Source organism: Cnephaeus nilssonii (genome assembly GCF_951640355.1).
Source record: "Cnephaeus nilssonii genome assembly, chromosome: 16".
NCBI classification, from domain to species: domain Eukaryota; kingdom Metazoa; phylum Chordata; class Mammalia; order Chiroptera; family Vespertilionidae; genus Cnephaeus; species Cnephaeus nilssonii.
The window spans coordinates 61,110,906-61,127,861 of record NC_137087.1 but is presented as its reverse complement, the minus strand read 5'-3'; the positions used below and the strand labels follow the sequence as shown (position 1 = coordinate 61,127,861).

Here is a 16,956-nt window from a genome sequence, read left to right as displayed (position 1 = left end):
TCGGAGCAGAGCTCCCCAAATGACCGCCCAACCTCGCGGACAGCGCTTTCTAAGGCGCATCCTGCTTCCCCACTGAGCTGGGCAGAGCGTGCCACGGGAGGCGGGGGGTGGGGGAGTGGGCCTTCGCGTCAGCGCCAGAGAACAGCCCCCACTCCGTCCTGCACGAGCTGCTGATGCGGGGAAGCAGGAATGCCTGCCGGACACTGGGAAGATTCAGTAAGACAAGAGGACACGAGAAAGATAGATACGTAACAGGGCACGGTGCAGGCCGGTACCTGTACCTCAGTCGTCTTTCTATTTATCTGTTCACCTGCTTCCTATCGTCCCTCACAGCGGAGAGAGTACCACCAGCCACAAAATGCAGCCTCAATTATATTTCTGGTCAACTAATATAGTCACCTGACTTTGTGTAACTATAAACATGAAGGCTAGAGGTTTTCTCAGATATTAATTTTTTTAAATAACCACCATTAACCCAAAATAGTAGCTCATTGTTTCCTACTCTAATAGAACACTGATAAAGTTGTTTTGCTCATTATTCTGGCCCTGGAATCATTCGGAAATCCTAACACAGAGCTATCTTCAACGTTCCCAAGGCACAAACGTCAGGAATGCAGGCTTTCTGTAAATCCATTTACTGCTTTAAAGTTGTCAACTGCTCAGCAGGTACAGGAAAGTGTTTTTAATCAAGAAGGAAAATATTTACATTCCAATACAAAGAGCACGTGGAATCACCCTGGCTGGCCTCAGGCCGCCGCCTCACGCCCAGGACCTGTGTCCGCGCCATGTGTATCCTGTGTACTCACTGAGCAGTCAGCTGCACCTGCAGTTCTGCCGCGTTTACTTTGAAGTGGGGCTTCTTTAAAAGCGCTCTGCGTCTGTCCAGCGGAAAACCTCACGTTTTTTGGAAAACCAATGCAGCCACACTGTTTCCAGACCGGCCTCCAAAGCTGAACTTGGGTGTTGGCAACACTTCGAACAGTTCGAATCCTGTCGGACAAAATCCAAACACTCTTATTAGGACTGAATTGCAGTTAGCAGCAGCCCGTATGAACAGTGGGCTTCACACCCTCTATAAACTGTGACCCACACTCGGAGTGTGACGGCATTCTGTGACGTCCCAGTTCTCCTGCGTGTTAGCAATGTGTCTTCACCCGGAACACTTCGAACAAGAAACAGACAAGACTGAAAACCACCGCAGAAGAGGCTGCTGGTCACACACCCACTCCTCCGCCTCCCGGGTGCCGGCCCCTCCCCTGCGCATCTCCTGAGCCTGCGCCACCTGCCCGCAGGAGCAGCCACCACGGGCTGGGTTCTTGCCAGGTACCAGGCATTGTTTGGTGCTTTATAGGCACTAATGCAATTGATCCCCATCGCACATACCCAAACTGAGTACAGAAAGGTCAGGAACACGGGAGTAAAATGAATGTGTAAGATGGAAAAGTCTGGAGATGATGTGCTGATGACTGCACAAAAGGGTCGGGGCACTTAATGCCCTGAGCTGTGCCCTTAAAAATGGTTAAGTGACAAATCTTATGTTATATATAAGGGGTGAGCCCAAGTAGGTTTACAGTTGTGAGTATGCAAAACACAAGAATTTATTCTTGCATTTTTATTAATTATTGTATTACTAATTATTATTAACCTACTTTTGCCCACCCCTGTATTTTACCACCAAAAAAGTTTGTAACCAAAGATCAAGACAAGGAACTAGTAACTCTCAAAGTAGCACAGTGTGGTGGGAAAAAAATAAATAAGTAACTTGTAGTCAAAACTCCTGGGTTCAATCCCACCTTTACCACTTAGTGCAAGAGATACTGGTCACATGACCTTACCCAGGATCCCCGGGTTCTGTGCCAGGGGGTTCAGACACCAACACTCCTCTCCAACTCACAGTGACTGTGTAAAGATCACAATTAGAGGACGTGGCCGTTTCCTAAGCTATAAAATAAAATAAAAATGTAACGTTTTACTACGTCGTTGTATTCCTTTTAAAAAATAAGACAGCCGGAACCGGTTTGGCTCAGTGGATAGAGCATCGGTCTGCGGACTGAGGGGTCCCAGGTTCGATTCTGGTCAAGGGCATGTACCTTGGTTGCGGGCACATCCCCGGTGGGGAGTGTGCAAGAGGCAGCTGGTCGATGTTTCTCTCTCATCGATGTTTCTAGCTCTCTGTTCCTCTCCTTTCCTCTCTGTAAAAAATCAATAAAATATATTTTAAAAAAAAATAAGACAAATAAGGCAGGAAGGTCACTCCCATTAACCCTGTTCCCTCGTTGATAGGCAATTGGTTCAGGAATTACTTTTTCTTTTGGGGGTGTCTTCATTTTCTAAGTTTCCATGACTTGAGCTTGAACTCAAATAAGCAGAAAAAATGTTAAAGGGATACATGTTATTGTATCAACTGCTCTTTTACACTTTGTTTCATTTACATTCTAATTCATATTCTTAATCAAACTTCAGCAAATCTTAAGAAATAACTAAATGTTAAAATGTTCAAAAACTGAGCATAGAAAACTTTTCCATAGAAGGACAATGTAAAAACCTGATATATTTTTTTAATATATTTTATTGATTTTTTTAAATTTATTTTTTACAGAGAGAAAGGGAGAGGGATAGAGAGTTCGAAACATCAATGAGAGAGAAACATAGATCAGCTGCCTCCTGCACACCCCCTACTGGGGATGTGACCGCCACCAAGGTACATGCCCTTGACCGGAATCGAACCTGGGACCTTTCAGTCCGCAGGCCGATGCTGAGCCAAACCGGTCAGGGCAAAAACCTGGTATTTTTTAACACTGGAAAATGGAGCCACTGAGGTAGATGGATGGGGACACACCTGTATTTGTTTCTGAAATTTTACTTATGCTTAAAATATTTCATAACAAAAATTTTCACAAGAAAACAGAGACGTCGTGACTTTTCTAGGAAAATCTTTTCACTCCCTGGCCTAGCCCACAGGACTGAAGTCATCAAGTTTCAATGGATAATACACCAAAATATTAAAATATCTCTATTTCCAGAGATAGATGAATGATTTTAATTATTTTAATCTATATTCTTACATGTTGGGGTTAATATTATTCCTTTTTTTTCCATAATGAATCTGGATTACTTTTGTAGTTTTATAGGTTTTTGGTTTCTTGTTCATTCAGTAGTTGTAAGAAAGACAAGTTCCTTGGACATTAAATTAGAACATCTAGTGTCTGGCAAATGTTTCAAGGAACCCTCATCAGATCAAATGACAACACCAATGTTTACATGACGAGGCTAAAAAGGAGAAATGCACGATTCGTTTCAGTAGTTTTATGAACATTTATGTTTCAAATAAGGAAAGAACCGTAAAGGCTGGGGGAGCAAGCCCTACCCTGAGCAAAGGGACCGGGCGCAGGTCCTGAGGCCTGTGCGGGGGGGCGTGGCGGGGGAGGAGGCGGCGGCTGCCATCCACCTCCAGACCGGCTCAGAAGAGGCTCTGGCACCTGTCTTCAGTCGGACGTCACTATTTCTCTCACATTTCCTGTGGCAACACTGCACTTACTGAATATATACATGTTTTTTCTTTTACATTGATGTCAGAGAGGAAGGGAGAGGGAGAGAGAGAGAAACATCAATGATGAGAGAGAATCATGGATCGGCTGCCTCCTGCACGCCCCACACTGGGGATGGAGCCCACACCTGGGCATGTACCCTTGACTGGAATTGAACCCGGAACCCTTCAGTCTAGAGGCTGACGCTCTATCCACTCAGCCACACCAGCTAGGGCCCATTTCGCTTACTGAAATTCCATGTTTTGCTCTAAAACGGAGCCTGAGTTAGGGACGTGGCCAGGAGTTCTCAGCACAGGGCCAGCAGCACTCTGCACGGCAGGCCTGCTCCTTCTCACACACAGGCCTGCCTGCGGGGCCAGGGCTGCAGCGCCTGCACCCCGAGCCGGAGGCCCAGCCCGCACCGCGCCGCCCAGCACCCAGCGCTGCCGGCTTCAGGCAGAGGAAGGCCTACGGGCGCGGCCTGGGCGGTTCGAAGGGAACCGCGCTTCCCGTGGAAGGTAATCAACTTAATGACATGAAATAAAAGCCCGAACATCACATGGCTTCCTGCTTCCCAGGGCAACAGCAATGAAGCCCCGGCTCACAGGTCAAGCCTCACACTGCAGGCTGCACGGTATGAACCTGCTAAGCGCTGCGCGCACAGGATGTGTTCAGTGTCCCTCAGCCTCACCCTCAGCCCAGAAAACCACCTGGAAGCCAGGTGCACACACCGCCCAGCAGCTCACTTCCATGAGCTCTGAACTGAGGTGCCAAACCTAAGCACAAACGTGGTGCCATCGCTTAGGCTCCATCCTGAAAACCCCTCCATTCCTTTAAAAACCTTACTCCTACGCCGAGAGGATTCTAAGGGAAAAACAAGCAAATGGCCAGAGGGGAGTTCTCAGGGAACTTTCCCAGAAAGGCCGTGCTCGACAGGAATGAACCGGCAGGCAAGGTGTCGCCGAGAACACGCGAGGAACATGCCGAAGAGCGAAAACCACTGGTGAACAGGTGATCCCCTCAATTCTCACAAAACCCCACTTCGAAGACAGGCACCTACTATACTTTGTCCACGGGGCAAAGGCGGAGCCTGTCTCGGCACCAACCATCTTGGAGAAGGCAGGGATTTCCTCATTTCTACCACCGAGTCCGTGTGCTGTTTCTGTGCGATGGTAACACTGCTCCACACACTGACACAGGAAGAAAAGCCCGGACCTAACTGCCACTGGAAAGACACGTGTATGACATGAAAACGCACGTAAGGCCTCAGAAACACTGCTGCCGTCCGCACGGCCGCTGGCAGCCAGGGAAGGGCAGGAGCACAGGCCACGAGCTTTCTGTCTGCTTCCAAGTCACAGATTACGCAGCTTACAGAAAGAGCTCAATGTTCACAGGCTCATAAATGTTAGTGCTTCACTGCCAGGATTTCTTGGACATTTTCAGACCGGACTCTGGGTCCCAACCAGTACTGCCTCTTTGCTCTTTGCGTGTACAGTGAAAAGCAGTACCAAGGTTACTAACGGAAGAAAAGCAGGCAATTCCCACGAATGGGAGAGTGAAACACTGCAGCACCAGCGAAAAGCCGGGTCCGGGGCCTTCAACCTGAGGAAACACGTACTCGAACAGCACAGCCAATTACCTTCCCGGAACTCGTTCAGCAGCTCTTCCGTGGTCCAATTACAGGAGGTTATCAGAAAAAAGCCTTTCACTCCCAGCACCCTGGAGAGAGCGCCCACATACTGCTTCCTCTTCTCAGCTGCGCCGTCAGGATTCAGGCTTATGGCATCAAAGGTCCCTTTGTCAATGCAGACGTGGAAGCCAGACAGCTCAGTGCGGGGATTCAGGAAGTCTTCTACCTGGACGAGGAAGCAGGGCGGAGGTGAGAACCACTGCCACACGTCTCCACCGGGTCAAAGGTGATCCATAAAAGCGCCCCTTCGCTCTGACGGCATTTTACATGTGATAAACCTATTTCCAACTTTATGGTTCACTTTCATGTGCTTCGTTCCAAGATCATTAAAGCTAAGAGTAGTGAGAGACAGTGTTCCTGGACATTCCACATCTCTGCAGATGTGGGAACAAATCAAAGCCAGGTGTGGTGCCCAATACGCCAGCACGCAACAGAGCCCACAGTGACTTCTGTTGAAAAGTGGAGCATCTGAGGTATTCCTAAAAATGACAGCCATTACCGGGAGCTCAAACAGGCCAAGGAAATAAGATGATTTTCAGCGAAGACGACAAGTTGAATGACCTGAAGTCAAAGGTAAAGGCAAGTTCTTTGGCTTTGACTCAGCAGCTAACAAAGCAAGGAAGGGACGTAATGACCAGCATGACGCTTACGAAGTTCAATGGCTGTTTCCACCGCAATCACGTAACTTTACAAACACCATTCACTTTAGAATCTGACACCGGCATCGCCTTCGTTTTCAATAACCGATGGCGGTATAAGCACTTAGAACAGTGAGCTGCCCAATTTCATAAAACATTCAAAGTAATCTGCCAATAAACTTAATTCTGAAAAGCTACTTTGAAAAAGTAACCACACGATTAGCTGATGATTATTCCTAGAAGCTAACTAGTCATAAATGAAGTATTATCCAGAGCGCCCTTGCTGTCTGACTTGAAAATGAGCCCTCAGGTGTGAATACACTGGACCCTGGCTTTCCTCCCCTCACACCAAGTAGTCATTGTACCTGAAGCAATAACGGCTACCGCTCCTGAGAGCTAAGTTTGGAGAGTTTTCTATCCTGAATGCCTGTATGAAAGTACACATTTATTCAACAAATATTTCATAGACATCCATCAAATGCAGGAGTTTTTCAGGCCCTGGGAATATAACCGCAAACAAGAGAAAAGTTCACTGCATAAGGATACATTGTCTGTTCTCTAACGGGGAAGACAGTGACTGAGTGGGAAGAGAAACGCTTTGGAACGGGGTCAGAGAAGGCCTCACTCTGGAGGCAACATTCGAGCCGAGACTCAGGGGGAAGGAGGAGCCAACAAGCTCACATCCGGGGCAAAACGACCGTGGGCAGAGAGCATCGGGGATGGCGACTGGAGGACAGGCCTGACCTGTTTCAGAAGCAGAGCCGTGTCAGCACTGGGATAAGTAGGGAAAGAGGTGAGAAACGGGGCTCCGGAGCCTGGGGGGGGGGGGGGGTGCAGCTCCAGCCTGAGCGCTACAGGGAAGCACCTGGAGGCTGGTGAACAGGAGTCCCAGCGCTGATTTGCATTTTATATTTTTATTTTTTATTGATCTCAGAGAGGCAGGGAGAGGGAGAGAGGGATAGAGACATCAATGATGAGAGAGAATCATTGATCGGCTGCCTCTTGCACACCCCACACTGCGGACCGAGCCTGCAACCCGGGCATGTGCCCTGACCGGGAATTGAACCCTGATCGCCTGGTTCCTAGGTCAATGCTCAACCACTGAGCCACGCCAGTCAGGCCTGATTTGCACTTTAGTTATTTATTTTTTAATATATTTTATTGATTTTCACAGAGAGAAAGGGAGAGGGACAGAGAGCCAGAAACACCCATGAGAGAGAAATATCCATCAGCTGCCTCCTGCACGCCCCTCCACTGGGGATGTGCCTGCAACCAAGGCACATATGCCCCTGACCGGAATCGAACCCGGGACCCTTCAGTCCACAGGCCGACACTCTATCCGCTGAGCCAAACGGTCAGGGCCTGATTTGCACTTTAAACCACCAGCTGGCGCTGCTTCGGCAGCACATATGCTGAAACTGGAACAATACAGAGATCAGCATGGCCCCTGAGCAAGGATGACACGCAAATTCGTGAAGTGTTCCATATTTATAAATAAATAAATAAATTTTAAAAAACACCACGCTGGCTGCCCTGTGGCAGAGGCCAAATAAGAGGCTACTGTAGTTGCCTGGGCAAGAAACGATGGTGGCTGGGATCTGGGAGGGAGCAGTGGAACTATCGAGGAATGATTACGTTCCTGATGGGCTGTGAAGACAAAACCTAGCTGGTTTGGCTCAGTGGATAGAGCGTCGGCCTACGAACTGAAGAGTCCCGGGTTCGATTCTGGTCAAGGGCACATGCTCAGGATGCAGGCTCGATCCCCAGTAGGGGGCATGCAGAAGGCAGCCAATCAATGATTCTCTCTCATCATTGATGTTTCTAGCTCTCTCTCCCTTTCTCTTCCTCTCTGAAATCAATAAAAATATATTTAAAAAAAAAGAAAGAAAGAAAGAAAGAAAGAAAGAAAGAAAGAAAGAAAGAAAGAAAGAACCAGTCCTTGCATTTGATGGAGTTCTTTTAGGGAAAAACAAAAAAACAAAAACAGAATTGGATATAGAACTTAAAGGAAAGAGGAAATCCAGGGAGACTCTTTGGGTTTTGGGTTAGTGCACCTGGTAAATAAATGGTGGCATCTTTAGAAATGGGAAGGGACTTGGGGGGGTGCAGGTTTAAGTATCATTTTGGACTAATTGAGAGATTATTAGCTATCCAGATGGAACTGTAAAATACGCAGCCTTTATAAAATTCTAGAGCTCAGAGAAGATGCCTAAACTAGAAATATAAATGCGAGACACATCATCTCCTCAGAGATCACAGAAATAAACGAAGTATTCTTTGGTGGCATTATCCCACTTTATACATTTCCAACTTTCTGATCTGGTTAACTCAGACTCAGGTATTATCTGTGTCTGCAGACCCGGGGGGGGGGGGGGGGGGGAGGGATGCGTACACTTGCCCACGAGGAAGAAAATGACTTCCCCTAGCTGACGAGACTAAGAAGTTTAACACAGTTCTTCACATCATTTCATTTTGGAGTGTCTGACTGCTATACATTAGAAACATTTAAATTTTATAACTTTTATTAGAAATAAAAATAACTTAGAGTTATGTAAGTAATACTTACCTTCAACGTAATGTTAGATAACCCTTCTTTCTCTATAATACTTCCGGAAAGCTGTATTGCAGAAGGCGAGTAATCAATGCCAGTAATATTAGAGAAACCGAGCTTTGCCTAGAGACAGAGAAGTAATTTTATACTTTAGTTTTAAAATGTTTTAATATCCGGTTTTGCCTATGAATTATAATATTCCTTTAGGACTGGGACTGTTTTATTCACTTTGAATAGATCAAGTAATGTGTACCATCCAATAATCTATAATGCTTAAATTTTATATAGAATCAAAACAGAAACTGGAAATTTAAATCTATAGAATGTAACAATTCCTTTGCTTTTATATTTTATTTCTTTTTCAAAAGGAAATTCATTTTCTCAAAGCCAATGAGAATACTTGTATGTATATTTCTGCCCTCAAGCAGAAAAGTATAGTGTTAACTTCTGATGTTGACATGCTCTGGTTCACACATAAATCGAGCATAAATTTTACTTAACACAATTAAGTCATATGAATACATTAAATGCATATGAAATAAGTCCTTGATTTAAAAGTCCCTTTAGCCCAGCCAGCGTGGCTCAGTGGTTGAGCATCGACCTATGAACCAGGAGATCACGATTCAATTCCCGGTCAGGACACATGCCCAGGTTGTGGGCTCGATCCCCCAGTGTGGGGCCTGCAGAAGGCAGCTGATCAATGATTCTCATCACTGATGTTTCTCTCTCTCCCCCCCCCCCCCCGGCTTCTTCTCTGAAATCAATAAAAATGTATTAAATAAATAAATGGTAGAGATTGTAAGAATGGATTAAAAAACATGACCTAACTACGTGCTAGCTACAAGAAACTGACGAGTGGCTACCTGGGGGAGGGTGTGGCCATACAGATGGCAGAAGAGAGGTTTCTGGGAGGAACTACTCTGTGTCCTGTGGTGATTACATGAATTTCTACATGTTAAAATTCATAAAACTGTAATTTAAAAAGAGTCAATTTTGCAATATGTTAATTTTTTAAGTTTAAAAAATATTATGAACAAATTTATGCTGGTAAATTTTTAATTTAGATAAATGGATGTCTTGAAAAACACAAAACTGACTCAAACCCTACAAAAACATCTCCACGCCCAGAGGCTCTCGCCAGGAATTCGTCCAAAGGCTTAGGGAAGAAACAAAGCTTCTCAAAGAATGAAAAGGAGACACTTCCCCTCTCATCTGATGAGGCAGCGTCACCTTCACACACAAAGCTTACATGGAAACTGCAAGTAAGGAACATTCCTGCAAATGCTCATGAAGCTATAAAATCCTAAGCAGAATACTACCCAACCCAACCCAGTAAGGCCTGAGAGAGAACACGCCACCATTCAACTTGGTTTCCTTCAGGGACAGAAGTTGCTTTGAACATTGAACAATCACTGAAATCATTTCAATAAAAATGTCAATTAAAAAAACTGAGGACCCCCCCAAAAAATCAATCAACTCAACATTAATAGAATCAAAAAGAAAAATCATCTTATCAAAGAAGGCAACTAATCAAATTCAATGCCCATTCATGATTAAACACTCTTAATTAGGAATATAAAGGAACGTCCTCAGTCTGATTAAAAAAAAACTATAAAAACCTACAGCCAACATGTTTAATGGTGAAATATTAAAGCTTTTCTTTTATAATAGGCAATGTTACAAGGCTAGCTGCCTTCACAATTTCTATTCAATATTGTACACCGCATTTTAGTAAATAAGATATTGAGGTTGGGATAGAATAAAATTATTATTTACACATAACATACGCTACAGTAAATTTTTACACATATAACTAGTACTATGGTAAACTATTAGAAAATGAAATTTAAAAAACATAACAATTACAACAAAACAAAAAATTCTAGGAATCAATCTAAGAGAAGATATGTAGGATCTCTACAGAGAAAACTACAAAATATTACCGCCAGAAAACAAAGAATTAAATAAAGGTAGGAATGCCTCATGTTCATGAACTCGGAGACTCGATGCTGCAAAGATGTAAGTCCTCTTGCTCCTGCAATCTCTACCCAACTCGGACACTGACTCCTCCACGACCCTCTCCTGTCCCTCTCCCCAAATGTGTCAGTGCCTTGCCACACCCGGGATATCCATTACCACACACACCAAGCTGGGCCATCACTGTTTACCTATATGCCAGTCCAGCCTCGAGGATATTGTGAACAACTCAAGCACAAGATCTAAATTTTCCTGTTGTCACTGCCTAGCACAAGGCTTGGCACATGGTAGGCATGCAGTACACTGCACTGTTATACATACATCCTCACGAACGAACACGGGAAAACCCTCCCGGATGAAGCCTTAGTCTTTTCCTTCCTCCACGGCAGGTGGCACAGCCTGGACGCATCAGAGGCCACAACAGGGATGGTACCGCCAGTGCAGGACCTGTACCAAAACCCAGTGCCACGGTAAAAGGGCTCTGTTCAAGCCACACGCTCACCCAAGATAAGGTATGTATGTCCCACTGGGAGCACAAAAAGTCACCTTCCTGTTACACACAGACTTCTGGCGTTCTGAGCTACAAGAAACCAGTGGAAATCACCACGTCACAGTCTGTAGGGAAGAACTGACGCCCAGAGAAATCAAGTGTTTTGGTCAAAGTCAGTGGCGGAAGGGCCAGGACTAGAACTTGGATCCTTTAGCTTTTCATTTAGTTCCTTCTCCCCGTCCATGCGGCCTCCCTTTTGTACCATGTGACTTCTCAAAGTAGGTGGTATGCTTGCTTTACTACTTTAATTTAAATGGTTAGTGTCCTCAACTGCAAGTTTTCTAAATTTCACTTTAAAATTGGGCTGTAACACATGAATACTAAAAGTACCAACAAGTTCAACCAGGAGAGCACCATTTCCGGTTCCGATATCAAGCACCGAAGCATCCAATGGAATCTTGTGTTTCTGCATCCACCTTAGGAGTCGATTCATACTCTCCTCCCCAAACCTATCAGAAACAGAGAATGGTTAATCAAACAACAGAGGGATATACAGCCAAGTTACAACGATATTCCATTGAAGCAGATCAGCCATATACTCCATTACGCCATTTTGGAAAGTAAAAGGTATTAACTGTGACTGCTTAAGCTTCATCTTAAGACACACCGAAGAATAGGACAGAATACATAAGGTCAGTATATTACTTATTAATGTTTCTCTACATCAGCATTATAATACATTGTTATGTATTGATGGCTCAAAATTTTATTGCTTATTTAAAAAGGATAATTATAGGAAGAGAGTAATTTCCTAATACTATCATCAAATTTAAATCCGGGTTATTAAAAGACAGAGGTTCTTTAAATCCAACAACTAAAGCCAGAATTGGTTCAAGGTTGCCAAGATTTTCAGCCCATCTTCTTTGGGATACAACTTAAAACATAAAGACACACACACACACACACACACACACACACACACACACGGTCTTCCGGATTCCACTATTTTTTGTAACTCACCAGATTTCTCCTGTGTCTCCATATTCTTGGAAAGTGTGCAGTTCTCGCTCATACACAGCATCCCAACTATAGAAATAATCAAATGCAAAGCAAGATTCTTAAGTTAAACTGAGTTAAATGTATATTTCTAATAGGATACAGAGATTTATGCCCGACCTGTGTGGCTCAGTGGTTGAGCATGGACCTATGAACACATGAAGGTCACCATCCATTCCAGGTCAGGGCACGTGCCCGGAGTTACAGGTTCGATCCCCAGTAGGGGGCGTGCAGGAGGCAGCTGATCCATGATTCTCTCTCATCAGTGTTTCTATCTCTCTCTTTCCCTCTCCCTTCTTCTCTGAAATCAATAAAATATATTTTTTAAAAAAGAAACTAATACTTATTTTTAAAAATTAAAATACATTCGTGTTATCAATGAGTTCACATAACTCAAATCTCTTAACATCTCAGTGTTTAAAAAATGAAAGACAGCCAAAACCGGTTTGGCTCAGTGGATAGAGCGTTGGCCTGCGGACTCAAGGGTCTCAGGTTCGATTCCGGTCAAGGGCATGTACCTTGGTTGCGGGCACATCCCTGGTAGGGGGTGTGCAAGAGGCAGCTGATCGATATTTCTCTCTCATCGATGTTTCTAACTCTCTATCCCTCTCTCGTCCTCTCTGTAAAAAATCAATAAAATATATATTTAAAAAAAAAGAAAGACAGACGAGCATCATACGCTTACACATTTTAGTAAAGCACTTAGAACAACAATATGTGACACACAAAAAAAGCTGTTTTAGCTTTAAAAAAATACAAGTAAGTATTTGTTCGAGGATCCCTTAGTCCCAAACACAAGTCCAAACTTCCAGTTTACAATGTGGGGAAACAGGGATTTTTCTACCAAGACAATGGAACTCTCCAAGGACAAGCTCAGCTTGCGGGATGTGTGAAGATTTACTCTTATTCCTTTTAAGTCCAGTTCTCGCTCCCCTACTTCACCCCCCAGCACCCCTCTCCCCCTCCGAGTGACCCCTCCTCCTCCCCTCCCCGCAGCCACCCACCCTTCACCCATTCACTCACCAGATCCTCACCGGCCCTCTGTTGTAGGTCAGGCCCTTCTCCTCTCCCAGGACCACCCCGCGGGGAACCTCCGCTCCCCCCTTGGAGCTCACGTCCCGCCCCGTCCGCGCGGCCTCTCCCTCCCCCCGGCCCGGCCCACCTCCCCGGCCCGGCCCCCGCCCCCGGCCCGCCCGCAGGGTCCAGACCTACCCGGCCTCCCCAAGACCGTCGGCGCCCGGCCCGGAACTCACGAGCCCAGCACAGGTCACCCCTTGTCAAGTCTCTCCATCGCCCCCAAGGAGGCCGCCGGCGATTCCGCCGCCCCTCCCCCGCCCCCGGTGGCCCCGCAGGCCCCCGCCCGCCACGCCCCCAGGTCTTCCCCCATCTTCCGAGACCCCCGGGCGCCGTCCCTGCGTCCCCCCCACCCCAGGGGCGCCACACTCACTGCTCTCGGGTCCCCAGCGCCGACGGGGCGAAGCCGCCCGCTCCGGGACTGCCCTCCCGGGACCGCGCCGCCGGCCCCGCGCCTCCGCCCGCGCTCATCCCTCTCCGCGCCCGAGACGGCTGTGGGGCCGCCATAGAGACGACGCGGGGCAGAGCGGACGCGCGGAGGGCGCCTCTAGGCGGCGGGAGGCCGCCCTCTCTACTGCTCCCGGCCGCGTGATGTCCCGGCCCCGCCTTCCTCCCAAGTCTGGGTCCCAAGCCCAGGACGGGACAGGGCTGGACCCCGCCCCTGCACCCAATGTGAGATGCACCCCCCCTTCTTCGAGGTGCTCGCCAAAGCCACTAGATTTGGGAGCTGCTGTTTGTAAGGTTCGGCGGTGGGTAAGCCACGCTAAAATCCCAAATGCACAAATCACGTGGTGGGCAGATCTGGGAACTTTTTTTTTTTAATATATTTTTATCGCTTTTAGAGAAGAAGGGAGAAGGAGAGAGGGAGAGAGAGACATCAATGATGAGACAGGATCATGGACCGGCCGCCTCCTGCATGCCCCACACTGGGGATGGAGCCCGCAACCCAGGCCTGTGCCCTGCGGGGATTCGAACCATGAGCTCCTGGTTCCCAGGTCCTCCCTCAACCACTGAACCACCCGGGCTGGGCAAATCTGGGAATCTTCATTTGGCTTCCGGCTACTTTCATTTGTGGCTGGGATTCTGCCTTAAAAATAACATGCTGGCCTCTTCTAACGGGAAGTCAATAGGAGGAAGTGGGAATTTAGGCCCAAAGTAACGAATGCCCTAGGACCCCGCCCCCAAATACACAGATCACAGGGATCAGAGTGATGTGGAGGAAAGAGCGCTAAGTGAGAGACAAGATGCCCGCCTGGCTGTCTCAGCGCTGCCCCTCCCCGGGCACCTGGGCACATCCAAGACTCCTCACCTCCGTGTGCCTCCGTCTATACCTCACCCTAAATGGATGGTGACCGTTCTACGAGATTGCTCCCAGCCAGTGAACTTGAAATTCCTCAGCCCCTGGGTCTAGTTGTGCAGTATAATGCGGAGAGGGCTTACCCCCAAAGGCCTGGGAGGTGGGGGGGGGGGGGGGTGTCTGTAGCAGCAATGAAATGCTGGCAGGTCCACGTCCCAGGCCAGGATCCCCTGGCAAGGCTGCTTCCCACCGCGAGGAACATGTCCTCGGCCACGTTCCTGTGGACGCTGCAGACCGCGGCCTTCGAGGTAAACAACCTCACCGGTTGCCTCTCCAGCTCCCAGAAACCCCAATTAGGACCGAAAGGGCATCTTCTCCTCCACAAGGCGTTCCCAGAGCTTCGGGCAGCCACCGGGGATAGAATCCGGGGGAAGGGAAGGGAGGCCATGTGTGCGGGGATTAAAGAACCCTCCAAAGAGGAAAGTAGCCTCATTACAGAGGAATAAAACCACCAGATGCCGTGGCCAATTAGTGCTGCCCGGGCCACCGGTTGTTTTCATCTTCTCTAGACCCCAGATGCCGGAGAGCGCAGGCTTGAATGTGACTGAGTGGGTCTTAGAAAGTTCTAGGTTATAATTAAGAAAGAGCCATGAAAGGTAAGGCCGTCTGCAATCTGATGTCTCCCCAGCACTGAAGTTGTGATTGCTGTGTGTGATGAATGCTATAAACACTTGTTGGTATGCAGCCCTGGAAAAACCCTGTTTATACAGAGTCCCTCCTCTGGCTCCAGGAGTACTCCGGCTGTTTAGTCCTGAAGGCTGGGACCTTCATCACTCTGATCACCCAGGGCAATGGGATTCGTGGTGGGAGGTGGAGAAGCTTAGTCCCAGCCTGGCTGCCCATCACGAGGGAGGAGCTGGAACGTGCCAAGGAACACAGCGCCTCCCACCGGGGCCTGTTCCATGGGCAGGAGGGAGGCTCTGAGAGTACCCTGGGTCGCCTGTCTCTCTCTCCCTCCGCCGAGTCCTGCAGCATGGTGCCCCGCTCGCTCACAGCAGCTCTGACACTGGGCTCCCAACAATTCTCAGCGGCTTCCTCGTTGACAAACCAAGGACCAAGTTCCAGGCTTTACCTCTCTTTTTTTTTTTTTTTTTCAAATTTTTTTTATTGGCTTCAGAGAGGAAGGGAGAGGGAGAGAGAGAGAGAGAAACATCAATGAGGATCATGGATTGGCTGCCTCCTGCACGCCCTATTGGGAATCAAGCTCATGACCCCGGCATGTGCCCTGACCTGGAATTGAACCATGACCTCCTGGTTCATAGATCAACACTCAACCCCTGAGCCACACCAGCTGGCCAGGCTTTACCTCTCTTGATTGATCCTATAGGGGTCAACAAAGCTTAGCACATCCTTTTTCAAAGCCCCTCGCCCTAACCCAGTGGTCGGCAAACCACGGCTCGCGAGCCACATGCAGCTCTTTGGCCCCTCGAGTGTGGCTCTTCCACAAAATACCACGGCCTGGGTGAGTCTATTTTGAAGAAGTGACGTTAGAAGAAGTTTAAGTTTAAAAAATTTGGCTCTCAAAAGAAATTTCAATCGTTGTACTGTTGATATTTGGCTCTGTTGACTAATGAATTTGCCGACCCTAACTGGTTTGGCTCAGTGGATAGAGCATCGGCCTGCGGACTGAAGGGTCCCAGGTTCGATTCTGGTCAAGGGCATGTACCTTGGTTGCGGGCACATCCCCAATAGGAGGTGTGCAAGAGGCAGCTGATCGATGTTTCTAACTCTCTATCCCTCTCCCTTCCTCTCTGTAAAAAGTCAATAAAATATATATTTTTTAAAAAGCCTCTCCTTTTCCCCCCAGCACCACCTGCTCTTAAGTGAACCTTTTAAAAAGGGGAGCTCGGCGCCCAGCTCCAGTTGGACTGCCAGGATTTGAGCCTTCGCCTTATCCTGTGTGACTATGGGCGAGTTTCTTAACTTCTCAGGCCTCAGTTTGCCCATCCTATAACAAGGGTAATAATGTTGCCCAGGGCATAGGGCAGCTATAGAGATTAAAGGAAATAATTTCTGTAAAGTCCTACATGCCTGATGTGTAAATGCTCAATAAATGCTACCCCAGTGCTCGCTTCGGCAGCACATCATGTACTAAAATTGGAACGATACAGAGATTAGCATGGCCCCTGCGCAAGGATGACATGCAAATTTGTGAAGCATTCCATACTTTTAAACTGAAAAAAAAAAATAAATAAATGCTACCTCAGTTTCTTCAGCCATAAAATGTAGTTTAAAATGGGTCTCCTTCAGCCCGGCCAGTGTGGCTCAGAGGTTGAGCATGGACCCTTGAACCAAGAGGTCACTGGTCTGATTCCTGGTCCGGGCACATGCTGGGGTTGCAGGTTCGATCCCCAATAGGGGGCGTGCAGGAGGCAGCCGCTGTCATCAATGTTTCTATCTCTCTATCCCTTCCTGTCTCTAAAAAAAAAAATCAATAAAAACATATTTTTAAAAAAATTTTAATCCTCCTCTAGAGGATTGTTAGCAAGATTAAATAAGTCTATACAATGTAAAGAGCTTAGAACAGAGCCTGACATACAATCGGTGTTCAGTAACTGTTAGCTGTCCTGTTAGTAACTCCCGTCCCCTGCCCTCA

The 16,956-nt window shown here is 47.3% G+C and overlaps 1 protein-coding gene across 9 annotated transcripts in view; it reads right to left on the bottom strand.

Moving 5' to 3' along the window:
* EEF1AKMT2 (EEF1A lysine methyltransferase 2) overlaps window positions 1-13,511 on the bottom strand; it is a 46,275-nt gene extending 32,764 nt beyond the window's left edge. For 2 of the 9 annotated variants that reach the window (XR_013814712.1, XR_013814715.1), the window contains exons 1-7: window positions 13,377-13,511; window positions 11,894-11,959; window positions 11,268-11,382; window positions 8,422-8,529; window positions 5,167-5,383; window positions 2,091-2,192; window positions 807-990 (exon numbers count right to left, since the gene is read on the bottom strand). Coding sequence is in view for 5 of the 9 variants with exons in the window: in XM_079793215.1 (XP_079649341.1) it covers window positions 896-990; window positions 2,091-2,192; window positions 5,167-5,383; window positions 8,422-8,529; window positions 11,268-11,382; window positions 11,894-11,959; window positions 13,377-13,510 (837 nt within the window). In the remaining 4 variants the exon portion in view is untranslated. Of the gene's footprint in view, window positions 1-670; window positions 991-1,921; window positions 1,942-2,090; window positions 2,193-5,166; window positions 5,384-8,421; window positions 8,530-11,263; window positions 11,383-11,893; window positions 11,960-13,376 lie in introns of those variants that run through there. The other 7 variants (XR_013814713.1, XR_013814714.1, XM_079793215.1 and 4 more) reach the window with 6 other exon arrangements.
* Window positions 13,512-16,956: the final 3,445 nt, after the last annotated feature.